This window comes from Scleropages formosus, chromosome 4 (assembly GCF_900964775.1).
Source record: "Scleropages formosus chromosome 4, fSclFor1.1, whole genome shotgun sequence".
Classification (NCBI taxonomy): Eukaryota; Metazoa; Chordata; class Actinopteri; order Osteoglossiformes; family Osteoglossidae; genus Scleropages; species Scleropages formosus.
In genome coordinates, this window is record NC_041809.1 from 22774459 (window position 1) to 22793130 (window position 18672).

General features: G+C 40.7%; 1 protein-coding gene across 1 annotated transcript; it reads right to left on the reverse strand.

Annotated features, from left to right (window-relative positions):
* Positions 1–2239: 2239 nt before the first annotated feature.
* On the reverse strand, positions 2240–16256 carry paxbp1 (PAX3 and PAX7 binding protein 1). Its single transcript, XM_018755554.2, has 18 exons — positions 15747–16256; positions 14405–14536; positions 13754–13939; positions 12941–13162; positions 12612–12715; positions 12123–12337; positions 11217–11406; positions 10198–10321; positions 9341–9443; positions 8249–8364; positions 7748–7947; positions 7212–7359; positions 5778–5899; positions 5538–5614; positions 5384–5450; positions 3983–4129; positions 3352–3506; positions 2240–3199 (listed from the first exon to the last, which is right to left on the reverse strand). Exons 1-18 carry the CDS (start codon positions 16090–16092, stop codon positions 3082–3084), a joined length of 2772 nt encoding a protein of 923 aa, XP_018611070.2. The 5' UTR covers positions 16093–16256; the 3' UTR covers positions 2240–3081.
* Positions 16257–18672: the final 2416 nt, after the last annotated feature.

Consider the following 18672-nt stretch of genomic DNA (forward strand, 5'->3'; position numbering starts at 1 on the left):
CCCTTTGAGCTTTGGACCACATCTCTGTAGTTCCACCCCCTACCTTTCCTCACTGACGGCGCCACTTTTTTCACAAACCCATCTTTCGACTAGAGTCAGCTCCAAACCCACTGTCGCATACTTATACTCCTCAACCAAACTTGTCACCGGCAGCTCCAGCATGCCTTTACCACCTAACGCTACACTACTTAAACAGCGTGGCATTCCCAGCCACCTTCTTACTGCCTTACTAATAATCTGCTCAAGCTTCTCAACCTCCCGGACAGAGAACTCATACACTGTAACAGCCACTTAATACGTGGCAACAGCTTGAACTACAGACACCACAACTTTAATTTCCCAGGGAGGAGGGACAGATCAATGCTCTTCATACCTTTCAAACCACCTCCCTTAGTGCAACAACCTGCTACTTATCACTTAACATAGAATTATATCACCAACCCAGACTCTTAACTGGCTTTTCCAGAATGGATGGAATTACTTTCTCATTAATACAAAACGTCTCTTGCACCGCCTTCCCACCAGTGATTGAGAGGCTCCTCGATTTACTCGGCTTAACCTTCAACTTAGCCGTAACTGTCGTCACATCATCCAAAAATGTTTTAATAGCCTCTCACCGCCAGCAACCAATTTGGAGGCCCTTATAATAACTTCCATTGCCATTGTGAAAGCCAATGGTGAAATTGTACAACCAGCCATGATTCCAACCTTCAACCGATGCCAAGACGTTATATAGATGTCTACTAAAACAAAACTGAATATTACCAAAGTAGGCTTTCACCAGCCTTGTAACACTTTCAGGGACCGTAAAAAAAAAAAACTGAACACCTCCCACAGCAAATGTAAATATAACTAATGAACAAATTAATTTTAATCTCATGGGAAATTGTGCTTATTTGCAGCAGCATACATACATAGAGCGAAAAAAGAAATCAGCAGATTAATAAGGTATATTAATAAATAAACAATTGTATTGACCCAAGTACAATGAGGTGGTGCTAGGTGTGTTCAGGTAGCACAGAGCAGCTCAGTGCCCCTCAGTCATCCAGGGGTCAGCTGAGAACTCATTGTAGAGCAGCCTGATGACTGATGATAAAAATTTATTATAAAATAAACACACCCTACCTTAGAAAAAGCAATACAAACACTCATACATCCCAAGAACCTACAGAATAAATCCTCACACCCTCAAAATTCCCTTGACAAGTAGTATAATCACTCAGACCCCTAACATGCCCAGAATAAGCAATATAAAAACCCTGACCTCAAATTTCCCATTGATACACTGTATACATTCCCAGTGTAAGTACTCTTGTTCTGTAGCATTGCACATTGTGTAAAGGAAAAATCCTGCAGACAGTAGTATACTCAAATGAATTCTCCACCGAACAAGCAAGAATACTGAGCACATAAACATCCCTTGCACAAAAAACAATTCACACCCCAAACATTCCCTTTTCAAACTATACAGACAGACCTGTTTTTTTTTTTTTTTTTTTCTTTAAAAGCAGAATATTCACTCTACAAATTTCCCTGGACAAGTTACATACATTTAATAGTTCAAATTCAACATTTTCCCAGAAGGAATGTTTATACTACATAAGGGGACATTATTTAGTTTCACTGGAAGTTTTTCTTACAAGAGATCAAGAATGGTGAAAAGAATAAGAACAAATTAAAAATACACTCACATTTAAACAAATTTTATTGTAAAAATTCACCGTATGAACTTGTAAGCATCTGCAATCACACCAGTACAGTACCAGAATATAAAATCTACGTTTTTTTCTTTTTTTTTTAAAAAAAGCATTCTAAAACAGGTTGAGACAAAATACAAATTTCATATCTGGTTTTGAGACTACCAAGAATTATACAGTGATGTGTTGCACATTTTAGGAATTGTACAGCTTCCTACTGTTTATTCCCTCAGCAGAGAGCATAGTAAGACTTTACACACATTTTATAAGCCCTTTCTATGAATTGTCATTCTTGGAGCAGTCAATGGTAAAGACATCCCCACAGTTGATCTCACTAGTTGTTTTGCATGGAAGCATCAACGAAATTGGCTGAAAACCTGAAGCCACTACAGTGCACCCTGCCTGTTTCATAACATACATTAGACACCAAGACCAATGGAGGGGACATTCAAAACCATCCTGGAAATGAAAACTTTTCTGAAACATTGTACTGAGATCAATGTGTCCAGGAGATAAGAGATCAATTACAGAACAAAAACTGATAAAATTTAACATCCACATTTTATTTGGTCAAAAACACATTCACACGTAATGGGGTAAAACAATATAGTCCCTCTTGCGATCCAACTCTGATGACAATCGCAGCCCTACTTATACCCACAAATAGAACAGCAACATAACATTTGAAAACTGCATGAGAACTAGGTTTGTGGATTTTTGGCACAAGTTCTGGGTGGAGTGCAACTGACAATTGCTATTCAGGAGTGATAGCATGCTTGGGAGAAAAGGGGAGGGGGAAAAAAAAAAAAATCACACCAAAGCAGGCATTGTTAAGAAAGCCATACAGCAGTAATGTGATATACCTCAAATCAAACCTGGAAGAGAAAATCATCATCTGCTGCTGGGTGGTTCCAAAAGACTTTCTGGTCTATCTTATATTTAAGAAAAATGTCACACTAAGGCAGGGGAGGAGGACATGAAATACCAGAGTTCACATTTTATACCCTCATGTACATATTAAGAATACGTCGCTGAAATCCATCGAGGTTAAATGGTCAGAACAGTAAAAAATGGTCCTCTGGATGACTGTCAGTGTTCATGCATCTCTTGAAATCATGCATCAAGTCACCCAAAAGACTAAATTTTACAGGTGTTGTCACACATTATTCTTCCTGTCATTCACACAGCTGGTGATCCAACACCTTTTTTCCTTCTAGAGCTGCAACGGTCAGGACTTTAATTGAAATCGGTCCTTGATGCAGTCCTCTTTAAAACTATTTAACAGCACTTTGACCATACTTTTTGGACATGTACAATATTCACAATGTATATATATATATATATATACATAATGCAAGTGGATGCACATACATGAAGTTCACTCTCATTTGTTCTCTAGCAGTGTCTTAATGTCTTTGATGCCATGCTCTGTAGCAATGGCGATCACATGATCCAGAGCATTGATGCGTCCAAGCAACTTCACCACCTCCTTAATTTGTTCCCTGTTGAAGAGACAGAAACATCAATTAAGCAAATCCTTGAACATAATTCAATTGTTACATTAGCATCTTCAGTACTCAATATACTACTTTTAGAAAGCGTGGCACAATAAAATTAATCAAAATGAGGGGGAAAAAGACCAGGTGGTGCTTGCCTTGCATTTCGTCTCTCAACATCAGACCCAGCCAGGCTGATTCTGTACACGGTGCTAGCCACGTGCTTCAAGTACCGGCAAAAGTTTTCCAGTTGGGGAATGGTCTGTTGGCCTTTCAGGTTGCTGAACCACTGCTGTGGGAAACATTCTACAACCTGGGGCAAGCAGTAAGCAAAGAGGGGAAAAAAACAGAAATAGATGGTTACACATTCCTAAAGCACATGAGAATGTTCACAATACGCAGATTTAGCTTAAGTAAACAATCCCTTTTCGATGTTTACTTTTCATTTGAAGGAAGGGCATTTTGACATGCTGTTTAGCTAACTCTCAGTCACAAAACTTGGGGCTATCAGAACACGACTACCCCAGGCAGAAACATTCATGGCAGCCCACAGAATTGAAGCCTTACTGAATTACACAATAAACACCGCTAATGCACATGTGCACACACGCATCTGGGTCTTCAGTATTTAAGGAAGGCCTACAATAACTGCTTTCATAACAGAAAAATCATTCAACTGAGACAGGCATGAGAGTACAGGTGCATCTCAACAGCAATCTACTAAACTCTAAAAGTGTCTGAACTGCAATGCACTGAGAAAAGGAAGGCGAACAATTGTCTTCTCCTTACACTGCAGCTCTTCTCTATGCTGTCCTCCCCTGGCTCTGTATTCTGTAGTGCGGACAGGATGTAGCGGTTCAATGTGCTGTCCACGGCCAGCTCCCTCAGTGTGGCATCAGACAGGATGCCATGCCACTGCAAAATGTTCCCCAGAAGCTACAAAAACAAAAGACACAAACACACAAGGTATGGATTTTCAGTATTCATTATCAGGTTACTCATTAGCTTAACTTAAAAGCTTATCACATTAAAGTTCTGAACCTTTCAGAAAGCAATTGTGTTACTGAAGGAATTTAGAAGAATGACCTCCCTTACAGGCTGGTAATTAGGAATATAATGCAGTTTTAAAATTTATAAAGTTTACATTATTGTAGTTGACCAATTTTTAATGTAGTTTTTCAGAATATCACATATATGAAGTGTTGTAGCTGTCCAAACTGAGGAAAAAAATGAAGGTTGTCTTCACAGTCTATTGAAAAAGAGTGCAGTTGCTGAGAAAACCCGCTCTTCTGAAAAATACCACTTTGACAGAAATATGCAAGTGTGAGCTGTAGGATCTTCCCCTCATACCATTCAAATGATTTCATACTTTATGGAATGCAGCTGAACTCACAGTAACTAGTTAATTTGGCATTTAGCACTAACGCTGATGTTAATTATCTACTGCGGCAGCACATAGTTAAACCAATGAACATTAAAAGTTTTCACTATGTTGACTCATCCTTAGTTACAGGGTCACCCTGGGGAATTTAACCTGCAACATTTTGGTTCTTTAACAGCACCTGCTGTTCTTCTGAGTTCAACTTAACAAGGAAGCGGCCGGTTAGTGTGGACTGCTTCCCTCAAATTATTTATTTAAGAGTTTTATAAGGTCTGTTATACCTCAAAGGAACTGGTAATGGGCTAACAGATAATTTACCTTTCGAGAAGAAACAGTCCACGTAAGGTGAACAGCTATGATTAGAGACCCTTTTAACTGACTAAATCTCTATTACTGGTTTACAGTACACAAAGAGGAAAGCATGTGGTGTGCTGAGCTACATCTCAGTCTTCCAAGTACCTGCATCCTGCTCTATTTGCTGAACTGTATATCCAAATAAGGGGAACAATCTCTAGAGGGCTCACTTGACTGCTCTTGACAGTTTTGACACTGCTTACTAATGGTATTCAAAGACCACATCACTTTAGTCAGAGATCTAAAATGGGCAATATGTCAAAAACGAAACTGTGGTATTAATCAGCCGTTTCAAAAGGCAGTGATGCAGTACCTTCTACGTGAAAATGAAGGAAAACCATTCCCTGGAAGAAAGGCATAGATGATTAAAGCCGGTTAAAGTGATGACAGCTTTAAAAACAAGCATAACTCTAGAGTCCCTTCGTCTAAGAATATGTGGGGTGAAAGCCACTCACCTTAACGCAAGACCAGAATTGGCGCTGGAAAAACAGGTACGGCCCCGAGTTTTTGTTCTCCAACGCACTGAAAAGCCCCAAAGACAACACAAGCATATAATGCCATATAGAACATATATGCGACAAACAATGTCAGACAGACCCTGGCACTCACTTTTTTGGGTAAAGTGGCATGAAAATGTCATTGTCAAGTGTTCGGCGTGTCCGGAACACTATGGTTTTCAGCAGCTCCTGATGGGATGAAACGGAAGAGAAACTGGACATAAATAGTGGCGGGAACAGTCCCAATCTGTTTTTCCAAATTTCCAGGCATGACCACACATCAAGCACCACCTGCTGCTCAAACACTCATGCTGGATCAGCAAAGAACATGAAACAGGCTCTTGCAACACACCTGTGTGTTCCTATTGCGCCCATGTAACACAGTGGGATAGCCCTTTATGAGCCTGTGCACGAAAGCCACCAGGCGGGCTGTTTGGCTGCTGGAAAGTGGGTCCCACACCTGGTCTGCCAACACTACAGAGAAGAACAAAAGAGGAATTAATGGTAACCATGTGTACTATAAAGTACAACTGCTACAGTGCTAAGGAGCACCAGGTTCAAGACCTGCTCCATGTTATTCCATCACTTATTAGCATGCAAAACCAAAAACAATTTCACTGTGCGACAAAGGTCCGTGTATGTTGCGTTCTTTCGTTTTTTGATTCGAAACTGAAAAACAAAATGCGATTTATGATGCCTTCATTTGCTTTTAGTTTTAAAAATGAAAAATGAAAGAATTAACTACGCTTAAAAACCATTTTTTGCTCAAAATGTAAAATATTTAAAACGTCTTATTTATAGTTTCTTTCCATCTTATTTTTTGACAAAGTTATTTTGTCTTGTGGTATTCTTGAACTACCTGCATGCAAACTAATTGAAATTACGCATAACCCATCAGTGGTTTCATCAAACATGCTGGCTTCGCACTGAGTTACTCATAAGCTAATATGGATCACTACATGCTTTTCAAAAGGAGCAGCAAGAGAGTGACAGTAAGGGAGGATGAAATGAACACTGAGAAAATCATCAGGATTTTTCAGGTGCTACATATTAAGAATCTTATTACGAATTAAGCGCAGGTGTTAAAAGCACTGCAGAGTTCTAGTTTACATTTATTTATTTAGCAGACGCTTTTCTCCAAAGCAACTTCTATTGAACCAAGGTGACTTACACTGCTAGATACACTACTTACAATGGGTCACTCATCCATACATCAGTTGAACACACTATCACTCACACTGTTTGGGTCAATATGAACAGCATGTCTTTGGACTGTGGGAGGAAATCCTCACAGACACAGGGAGAACATGCAAACTCCATACAGACTGAGTGGAGATCAAACCCATGTCCTCTCGCATCACCCAGGCGCTGTGAGACAGCAGCGCTACTTGCTGTGGCACTGTGCCGCCTGTTCTAAGTTAGGCTACTTGTTAGATTGGAAATATTGTGTACTTTAGGGCATTCATCATATTTGGTATTGTGAGATTTAGATTTCTACACTTTGTATGATTAAACGATAAGAAAAAATTAATAAACAAGTCCTATCTCTTTTGTGTGTGCTCAGAAACAATAAAAAGCCGTTATTTTCCCCCTCATTTTCCTACTTTTAATTTTAAATCAATAAACAAATGAGGGCATTGTAATTTGCATTTTGTTTTTCAATTTTGAATCAAAAAACAAATAAACACATCATACGCAGACTGACAAAAAACATGTTCTGTATTCCTTTTTTAAAGAACGTCATAAAGCTCACAATCTTGGACAACAAACAGTCACCAGCACTTACCAGCAAGTTTGGGGATGATAACTCTCTCCACAATGGCAGGCAGAAGGCCCACATCCACATCCCCTTTCTGCATCTTGGACTGGTCCTCACAGCCATAGAAGAGCAAGGATTCAAACCAGAGCATGTACTCAAAGTTGCGGCAGTCCACCTTTTATTTTGGAGAAAGAAATATACTGAGCTTGCAAGTCTAAGTCAACAACACTGCAGGTACAAAATAATAAAACGGGTCAGATTTTTAAGCCATTAGATGGAGAATAAGGAATGCAAAATGCATTCAAATGAAAATATATGTTGACAAAGGGATGAGTGCAGATAAGTCGCTTTGTAGTGCTCTCCCTTAAACCCAGAATCTGAAGATCTGAAAAGTCTGGTTGGATCACACAACTAAGTATGAGTCAACAAAGTCTTTCAGTAGCTCACACCTATTGGCTGAGAGGGGGAGCATCACAGAGAAACTCCAAACATTTGACTCACTGGGTTGCAAATGACATTTCCCTCTAGAAAAAACAAAGTACAACAGCCTACAGGATTCGTACCTCCAGAGGAGACCAGTCCATGAGCTCCAGTCGTACCAGGGGGGTGAAGAGCTTAGGCAGACACAGACCAATGTAGGCATCCTGGTAGCAGGCCGAGTACAGCCTTCGCCACTCCTCAAAGTGGACCTTGATGGTATCCAGTGAGTGGAAATCCTCCAGCACGTCCTCAAACACCTTCTTGGACTCCTTCAGAATGCGTTCTAAAAATCAAGTGGGTGGGAAGGGGTAAATGATTTGCGTTCATCTACAGAAAAAACACAGATATTAAGTCAATTTTTCAGGCTCAGCAGCATGCAAAATGTATAGGCCTACTAGAGGGCTCAGAAAATATATATTTCTTATTATTGAGACAAGATTTTAGTGAACATATAGAATTGCACTTCCCTAGAATTATGAATATGCAATGTTCCTCAAACTGAAGAGTGTGGGTTTTCCTGTAATGTATGAATTTCACTTTTGCACTAAGGACCAGAGAGAAATTTCCCCGGTACATGGCTTCACCTCTTTCCAGGTTGTAACTGGTTATATCAGTAGATGTCTCCTCGTCATCGCTGGACAGACCCTCATGGTGTTCTGCACGCTTCCCATTCTGCTCTCTGGCTTGCCTGCGGCGAGTTCTGCAAAAGTTAATAGCTGGAATCAACAAAGATGCAACGCCACTAAGCCTGGAAGTATTTAATGCACAATGTAAATCCACCTGTGCAAGCTGAGCATGCCCATATGACAGTAAGAAATGGAACTCACATTTATTTGTTTACCTGATGCTTTTACCCAAAGCAATTTAGAATTTTAATCTACCTACATATTATTTACCTTTTGTACAACTTGGCAATTTTACTGGAACAATTTGGGGTAAGTACCTTGGCTCACAGGTACTATAGTCAGAGGTGAGACTTGAACCTGCAACCTTTGGGTCCCAAGGCAACAGTTCTAACCAGTATGCTATCAGCTATACCCGTTTCTTTACTTGCAGGAAATAAAAATGATGACATGAATAATCAGAAACAGTTGGACTCTCGACACAATCTCAGATCACTCCGAAAACTAAGAAACTGGTCCACGTTATAAAATATTTTAATAGTTGTCAATTTTTATTTTATCCATGGCCAATTGTAGTTATTTATTAAAGAAAATTGTAATTGATTCGGATGCAATGACTAAGCTGTACTGGACAGCTTTGAGATAACAAATGTGTCCTGGTAAGTACCATGTGATCTATGAGGGGTTTTGTGCTCTAGGTCATGACACCACAAGTGTTCAACTTGTCACTCACATTTTTAGTTTTCAACTTAAATTCAAGGTTTCTTTTATACACACAGATCAACAGACAATGCCAAAATTTACAATTGGATATTAACCTGACGCAATATACTGGAAACTTTCATTAACATGTCAAGTTCCATAGAAGCTCCATGAACAGTTGGAATGAACACAGTACTTTTTTGGGGAAGAGGTAGGTAATAACAAGGAGGTGCATATTTGCTTGATGACACTACTCCAAGGAAACTTCACTGGCTCCCACAGAAAATGCATCAAAATGCAAATGAAGCCACAGAGACATAATTAAGACCACAAAGACTGGCAGGCGAGTACCGTCTAGCTTCCCTTTCGGCGATCCGCCTCTGCTTGGCATGCTCCAGGTATGCTCCCCGGTCTCGTCCAAAAGAGTCCAGGTTGGGGGCCATTAAAGCCTTGCCTGAAAAAGACACAGAAGCCAGTTAGCTGCTTAACATGGCAATTACCTGCACCCTAGCAAACAATCCTGTCTGCTCTGACACACAGTGCTCCAATGTTATCTCCAGCTGTCACACTACTATTGGGAAGGTTCAATAAAAGGTTCAATAAAGATAGTGGTAAAAATTTGGGATTCTATCTTGCATAGAACATCAATGCTAACAGTCAAGCAAAGATTACTTTTTAAACAGACCAGCCCTTTTGGCTGCAGATCTCCATAATTCTCCTATGCAGAACCCTCTTCATATAAAGGATTATTAAAGCCTGCTTTCCATTGCATTATTGAGGCCAGAATTACTTAAGGTATCACAGAGGTTCAAAGAATAACTAACATGACTGAACCTCAGATTTACTTACCCAAAGCCACGAAACGATCAAGTTGAAAGTAATAAATTTTCTCCTGTAGTTTGTATTTGCCACAACTAGTTTGTGGCCCTTAGCCAACATTAAAAATAAAAAAAAAAAAAAAGAAAAAACTATTGACAGCACATTTTAGCTGCCCAGGGAAAGAAATGAACTTGTTTTCCCACTTACCCAGCTGAACTTTAAAATGATCTGCACTACCAACATTAAGCTGTCACCTGATTGCTCAAAGTTACGTTTCTTTCAAGGGAAAAGAATAGTGATGGCGAAGATGCGAACAGGAAAATAAAGACTACAACGCACAGACAACGAGGCTGTTCAAATAAATTATAAAACCTTCAAGATGGACTGACTTGAAAGGCTTGAAAATTCCGCTGATTCATCTTTAATATCATCCTGTCTTCTCTGGACAAGCCGGGATGCCCGTTGCCTTAGTAATTGGTGCATGGCAGCCTCCAGCTCCAGAATCAACGGCACCTGAAAGATATGATACTTTCTGTGACATGTAGACCCGTATGGGCCAGAGCTATGTCCAGGCAGGCCAAATGGAGTCTGTCTGGGGGGAGGAGACGGAGCACACTAGTGATAGGAAAGCCACTATTTCAACAGCAAAAATGTTTCCATTTCGGCATTTACTTGTATCAAAAAGACTGCTGAGTTATTAGGAAAAGTTTTTATATGGCAACGACAAAGTGAAGTACTTCAGTAAAATGTAGAGCTGTAAAAAAGTGTAAGCATAATGCTAAGTTATGCAAGGCACGTAGCACAAAACAGTCGTCAGAGCAAATGTTGTGTAATTTATTGGAAACATTTTGGTCCGCCCTTTCCCCTACTACTGATATCTCCATCCCCTCCAAACAAACCGAATGACCATTCTGCTTCAGTAATCCCCTGAGTCTCTGGAGCAGAGACTGCAAAACCTGAAAATAAAAGATTACGGGCTCATGTCAATGCCAGAGCTCACTCGACTTCCATTACACTGGACCTTAAATAGCTGCAACCCAAAAATTAAGGTTAATTCTCCAACAGCCTTCTGCAGTGTGTCACAGCCCAGGACAAACAGACCCCTGCAACCTGAACGGTTAACTCTAAATAAATGGCAACATGTACAATTGTCCTCTAAATCCAATATAAGCATGCTTATTCAGAATTAAGATAAGGGTACAGAACACAAAGTACAAGCACTGTAAACTACCATTAAAGACAACAAATGACAGTAAATTATTACAAGGTAAAACGTATATGCAAAATTTACATATACATCCTTAAACATTAACATTTTGATGTAAAATGAAACCAAGTTAACTACTGCCCTTTGTCAATGTCAAAAAAACACAAAGTAAAAGAGAGCAACAAATAGTTTCTCCCTTACCTTTTCACTGAAACACTCAAGCAAGTCTCGAACATACCCTCGCATTTCTTGCAAGAATTTATACTGGTCGGCGACGGCATCAGAGGAGCCCTCTAGGCGCTGGATGGTTCGAACAGAGGCCTCCAGTTCCTCCTGTATCTGCCCATAGCGCTTGGCATTGCTACAGTGCACCTGGCGCACTGTGCTGAGCCTGGAGGTGGGGGGCAGAAGACACTCAGAGTAGTCAGATAACATCCTCCAATAACTACAAGGGGCTAGAAGACGTTTTATCTGGCACTCCCAGGGGTCTCGTGGGACATTTCCAGTGACCATAACACATTCACAGCAGGTGCTGATGTATTCCTCTCCCCACATTTATGAGAATAAATCAGACTCAACACCACCAATAATACTTATAAATCAGTTAATTTTCACACCATCCTAGTAATGTGACATGTTGGAATGCTATCAGGACATAAAAATATGTAAGAAGGGCCTTTACAGAGAAAAAACAAAAGTTCTGAATATAGGTACAAAACAAAACTCAAACCAAGTACTTTTTTTTTTTTTTTTTTTTAAATATAACATTCTGGACAATTTCAGAGATAAAAAGCACATTCCCTCCATTTGGATCAAACAGGACTTCTTAGGACATTAGTACTAAGGGATCGAAAATGGGAGGTAAATAAGGACAATTCCTTCTGAGGAATCACCCTCTATGCAGTTTCTGTCACACTAAAAATTACTTGAGAGGTTTGTCAGACGCCTAACAGAGCTGAGTAACGGGGTGGAAAATTAGGTCAAACTGGAGTTAAACTGACTTAATTCCGTGCTTAAAAGGGGAAATTAATGGAACCCATATTCTATTCCAAAAAAGCGCACAGAAAGAGAAGTCTCCCCCAGAAGAGAAGACAGGTCGAACCCTACCTGTCTGTAAGACGTTTCTTTACCAAATCAGTAGTGATAGGAGTCAAGTCACTACTAGGGGCACAATAGGTTACTGAGCTGTCAGATTTGGCTTTAGAATCATCTCCTCCCACAGAGCTGTATGAGTAAGGCAGGCCATAGGATGATGCATATGGCTGGACTTCATAGGAGTTTTGGTAGTACATATTTGTCTCCTCAGGCTGGTTGGTCTGGACCTGGAGAGCATACAGAATCAAAAGTCAGACGTGCAATTCAATTTGAAGCAAGTGGATCAATGGACAAACAAAAAAAGTGCAAACTTCCTTGGAAAAGCATAGGGTGCTGCATCACAATATACTGTAGTGTGGTTGTTAATGAGGTTTCAATGTCCCCATATATTTCTGATATAGGTGTATTTCTGGCACTGTTATATTTGTATTGCTGTTGACACATGGGGTACTGTGTTCCATGTTCTCATACAAAATAGTCTGAGAGTGTGGCAACTCTCACCTGTGGGATACTGATGCCCTTCCTGATCTGTTCCTGCTCCCAGCGGCTCAGTTCCTCATCGTGGCCTGCTGCATCCAACGCCTCATCATCGCTGCCCTCGATCCCTGAAAAAGAGAAATGTTAAGTACGCATAGGCCTGATTTCATGAAGGGCACAGAAAATTTAATCAAAGACTACAGCCAAAGCAATATACTTTAAATTGGATGGCAAGGTCTTCAAATTCACCATCCACGAGTGTGTAATTCACTAACGTACAATTCAGAAACAATATATAAATACAAACACACGTTTCACAATTACGATTACTACAAAGGTTACTAAAAACACACCTATCTCCTCTGCTATCTTCTGGCGCTGAGTCTTTTGCCGCACACCACTGAAGACTATCCTTTTCTCATCCTCATCCTCATCACTGCCACCCTGCTCATCCTCCCGCACCAGACGTTTCTTCCCCACCTCCATCTCTGGAGGCGGCAAGTCCCCACCCAACTCGCGGGCCAGCTGGCGCCGCTTGCGAGCTGCATGGATAAATGCCGCATCAGGGATCTCTCCTGGGAGGACAGGGCATATAGAGAGAGGTGAGAAACAGCACAAATGAAGACCTCAGGAACAGAGAACAAGCTTCAGAAAGCAGAGTTACCAACTACATTGTAAACTAGATTGAAAGCTATGAATTAAGACCAGTGAACCCTGGACTGTAGTGATACCACTGACTTGTCAAGACATTTTTTTCTCCTATAACCATAAAATTTCTACTTTAATCCATCAGACTTGCCTCCAGTCAAGTAGAACAGGCAAGTCTGAGGATGTTCAGGTATATAAAAACAACTAGGGCTTCAAAACACAACTTCCTTTCCATAATACAGAAGAAGTGGGTTACTGCTGGTTTCTCATAGTGCCTGGATGGTGTGAACAGACACTGGTTCAAACCCTGCCAAGTCTGTGTGGAGTTTGCATGTTCTGCCATGTTTGCATAGATTTGCTCTGTTTCCCTCCTACAGCCTAAGAATAGACATGCCTTTCAGGTAGATTCTTGTAAAAGTTGTGTATCTAGCATTGTAAGTCACTTTGGAACGAAATGTCAGCTAAATACACAAATTTCCTGTTAGATGCATTTAGAGCGCTACTTCCTACTGCAGTACCTGGTCTGAGCACACTTAAAGAGGACAGAGTGTTGCTGAATGATCCTCCTGTGTTGCTCCTTGGCTCGCTCTCCTCCTCCTGGTCATCATTGCTGTCCACCTCCATCTCCTCTTCACCCTGCTCACTGCTGGCCTGGCTGCCCTCTGCTTTTGATTCCTCCTTTGGTGCCACAACTGCAGACACCTCTGGGCAAATACGTACAGGTGACTTTAGATAGATGTATCACAAGTTCTCCAATCAAACACTTCAAACTGCATGACACTGCACATAAATGCAGTAAATTTCTGTACCTGACCATTTACTGAAACTTCCCCTAATTGTGTAACACGATGCACACCCAGCTGGCCTTGGACCGCAAATGTTTTTTTTTTTCTCCTGAAACATAGTTTTTTTGCTTTGTTGTTTTCTGGATTTCCCCCATACATGTTTAGAACTATTTTCCATTTTTGCCATTAATAATACTACTTGTACATCTTTTAGTGAACAGTTTTATGTTAAGCACTCTAAGGCAATTAGTTGGAAGGGTACAATACAAAACCAAACTGAATTTAAATGCATTAAGACACTGTTCTGACAAATAAAACAAAAAAATCAATTAATTATCTTTAAAAACACCTCAAAATTTGACAACTACATCCAAAAAGTGATACCGTTAGTTGTTGCACTGGTCTCTTGCTTGACACTGTTACTCTTCTCCAAATCTTCCTTGTACTCTTTCTTGAGTTGCTTTACAATCTTCTTGCTATGGTTGGGTTTCTTCACTCTGAAAACCTCTGTGTCCTCTGCAAGGTACAGCAAAAGACCACGTTACACATGAACAAAGTGGAAAGCAGCAGCCTCATTTGTTGTTGTGAACTACATGTTGTTCCCTCCCTGGGGATGACCAGCCATCCCACATGATCCGCAGCCCTTAAATTGTTTACTGTCTGAAAATTATGTAAGTAGTGTGTATGTATAAATACTGAACTCTTCATTCATTCATTTAGCTTACACTTCCTCCAAAGTAACTTACAATGTTATGCTGTTCACAAAGTTTTACCCATTTTACACAGCTGGGTAATGTTTACTGGAGTTGGTGGGGGAATATCCCCCTTCCCTTGCTAATCCTGTGAAAGAGGCCAATGAAATGATGATAATGTGGGCATTATTATTATTATTGTCATTATTAATTGTGGGCTACGGGTGGTGTATTGGTTACATTTACATTTATTCATTTAGCTGACGCTTTTCTCCAAAGCGACTTACAATGCTAAGGTTACAATTATTTACCCATTTATACAGCTGGGTAATTTTACTGGAGCAATTCAGGGTAAGTACCTTGCTCAAGGGTACTACAGCCAGAGGTGGGGATCAAACCTGCGACCTCTGGGTCCAAAGGCAGTTGTTCTAACCACTACGCTACCAGCTGTCCCAAACTGGTTAGCGCCACTGCCTTGGACTCAAACAACCCAGGTTCAAATCTCACTGCCTACCGCGGCACCTTTGTGCAACATACTCCCCCCCAACATTATATATATAACTCCTTAAGAAAACCGATCTTCCTTTGGCCCCCAGTACCTGACAGATTATTACATCTCTGTCCAGTTGTGCAGTTCTTCCCACCCAATTCACAGTGATTCTCATGACATGAGCAGGTATGGTCAAATCATCATGGACCACTGTGAACCACGCAAATAGGGATTAACGCAGCCAGAGGGATCCTGGAACATGGTAAAACGGGTACAGAACACAGCCACAGGTAACTTCAACAAGTGAAGTGGTAGGTAAGCGGTTCAAAGCTGTGGTACACGTTTGAGAAGTTGGCGCGTTTGCTGCGCTGCATGGCGGCGGAATAAGACGACTTCTCACGTCAGGAAACTAATAAACACCGAAGCCTTGGCGGCCCGCAAACAACAAGCGAAACGGCTCCGTTCAACCGAGTCCCGTTCCGTGTGACCCTGCCCTAGCCTGTCCAATTCCCTCCACAAAACCAGTGGCCCAGTCATCGCTAACCTTCTTCATCCTGAAAGCTGAGTAAGCTGGCCTTAGGCGCTTCGCGGGCCTCCTTGTTCTTCTTCTTCTCCTTGCTGGTCTTCAGGGGGTTTGCCTGAAAGCCATTTCCGTGGTGCAGCTCGCCGTGGAGGCCGGCGGGAAAGCCCTCCGGTGTGCACGCGGCGGCGTCTCGCGCGGGAACATCCTCGCTCACAGGGCCGCATGGCGGCTGCTGCTGCTGCTGCTGCTGTTGCGGCGGCGGCGGCGTCGGCTGCGACGGCGTCTCCGCCTGCTGGCTGTCCTCCTGCTCTTCGTCGTCAGAGTCATTCCTCCGCCTGAAATTAACCCTCTTCGCCTTCTTAAACATCGTTCTACGATAGCGCGGTGTTTACAGGTAGACTGCGTTGTCCATAAATTCCAGCTGAAGGTGAATACAGTTCAAAGTGCCGACAGGTACCCACAAACCATCGTCGGCCATTGTACAGAAACACGAAGAACCTATCGATACTCGGCGCGGTGCACTTCGGGAATTGTAGTGTACAACATGGGTAGAAATTTGGTGCTTGTTTAAAAAATATGTGGGTAAAAGTCACATGAAGACCCGGATGATGCAAATCGCAGTATATTCTGGGTACTGTAGTGTGTAATATTGCATCTAATTGGCACATGGATGAGAAGTTTTCTAACGCGAAGTCGCAGTGTCTCTTGGGTGTTGTAGTAAATAACATACTCTACTATCGGCAAGAAATACTTTCGATGGAAGTCGTATGAAGACCTGGGAAAATATGCCTAAAGTTTCAAAGTCATTTCACAAATAAATTCACTTTTTCGTTCACAGTGAAAATACATGTACATTTAAGTTAGCCGACGCTTTTCTTAAAAGCGACGTACATATCCATTGATCATGTGCATTAGGTTAGCAGAAAGACTAACAAAGAGTGAATAACTTCCATAACTAGATAGTAGTAGTAACTTCCAACGTTGCAATAACTAGAATAATTTAGGGGAGTGAGGAAGTTTTGTTATAGTTAAGACTACATAAATTCATATTCCTAATTGAAATGACAGTTACAATATAGATTGTTTTATACTATAGTATTGTGGTCCAATCATGCACATTACGGTGCAATTAAGTTTGGAATCACCCAGAAATATTCATGCTTTTGAATGAATTTTACTTTTTTAATCAAGGTAGGGTCACTGTTTTCTTGCAGACTGCTGCAAGTTTTACTTCTTGATTTCCCTGTACGTTGCTCAGTTCTTTTGACCCCTCTGTCTTAACGAGCCTTCCAGGACCTACTGAAGAGAAACATCTTGCAGCATAACATGATACTGGCACCACCATGTTTTACCGTTCATACATGATCCCACCTCCAGCTGTAGTACCCTTGACCAAACTACTTACTCTAAAATGCTCCAATAAAAATTACCCAGATGTATAAATGCGTAAATAATTGTAGGTAGCTTAACATTGTAAGTTACTTTGGAGAGGTGTCAACTAAATGAATAAATGTAAATGTAAGTGTGATGTAGAGTGTTTGCCTTTTGCCAAACATAGTTTAGTTTGGTGGCCACAAAACTCCAATATAATGTCATCGGACCATACAACCTTTGCCCACTTTGTTTCAGAGCCTCTCACATGCCTTCTGGCAAACACTAGTGGAGATGTCATATGATTTTATTTTTTTCCATTGTCCTACAATGCTGACTAGCGAAGCACTCGGACAACTGTTGACGTAATACATTTCTGTAGTATTAAATGATTCTAGAAACATTTAGTTGCACGACAGCTGATTTAGGCATGTCATAGTAAAGGAAGTGAGCGCTTGTGACAGTGTGTTTATTTTGTTTACAGTTGCAATGAATTCAAAACAGATTTGCTTAGATGTTTTTACTTTGTTGTTCAAAGGGTATTTTTCTGTTGATCTGTGCCAGGAAAGCCAAAAGAAACTGACTGTTATATAACATCAAAAAGCACAGTGTGAGAGGGTTGGATGCTTTTTATAGGGACTCTGTGTGGCTATATGATACTTCCCCATTCACAATTTGGTTATTGCACAATGACTGCCGCCAGGTGGCAGTGTTCACTAACTTAACGAATGTTATTCTGGACGGCACTTGTAGTAGGTTGTGTATCCTATAGGTATTTTCTGGATTTAATATTTCATGAGTTACCAAAGGTAATGTCATTATGCTATGAACCCAAAACTATGTGAACCTGTGTTCAATTGAAACAGGAAATAAACAGCTGGCACATAACAAAGTAATACATGCACTTTAAGAAAAATTTAAACATTCCATGGATTGTCACTGTTTCCATACTTACTGCCTAGGTGATGAAATGATGCCAACAAGTACTGAAAAAATAATAATGGCAGATTATTAATGCTGTCATTGACTTCTCCTCCTGTTTTGACAGAAATAGGCTCTGTTTGAGTGATGTCTTTTAACTGTAGACTTGACAAGTGATAGCAGGAATAAGCAATCAATCAGTTAATAAATACATCAAACCTTATTTTATATGGCTTTTTTTACAAGTGCACAGTACATTTTCCAGAGACAGAAACCAGAAACTTATAACAGGTTATCCTACCCAGTGCATTGTGTGCAGAAGATTATGAGATCTCTGAGATTCTGAGATTATCATGGCTGCATTATTTACTTAGCAGATGCCTTACAGTATATTTCTAAAATACCAGACGTTATGAACACGCAAGCAGGTAGAGTTTGCATGATCAGCCTGTCTCCATATAGCACAACAAAGGGATCTTAACTTCTCTATTCACGTATAAAAGACAATAGCATCATCTCAAGGTCATAGGTAACTCAATCTGCAATTACAATGCACAGTTTTTCCTGTTATGAGCAGTTATCCAGTTTGATAATAACTGACTCCAGTGTTTATTCTCCTGAAGCTTCTTTTAGAAGTAAATATTGAATAGAACAC

What these genes read in the sequence shown, in the direction of transcription:
- paxbp1 (XM_018755554.2), bottom strand. Translation starts at nt 16,092, where the DNA reads ATGTTTAAGAAGGCGAAGAGGGTTAATTTCAGGCGGAGGAATGACTCT. An exon ending in TTGAGTGTTTCAGTGAAAAG is followed by an intron (nt 10,322 to 11,216) that starts GTAAGGGAGAAA and finishes CATATCTTTCAG; the next exon opens with GTGCCGTTGATTCTGGAGCT. An exon ending in ATGCCACTTTACCCAAAAAA is followed by an intron (nt 5,451 to 5,537) that starts GTGAGTGCCAGG and finishes GGGGCTTTTCAG; the next exon opens with TGCGTTGGAGAACAAAAACT.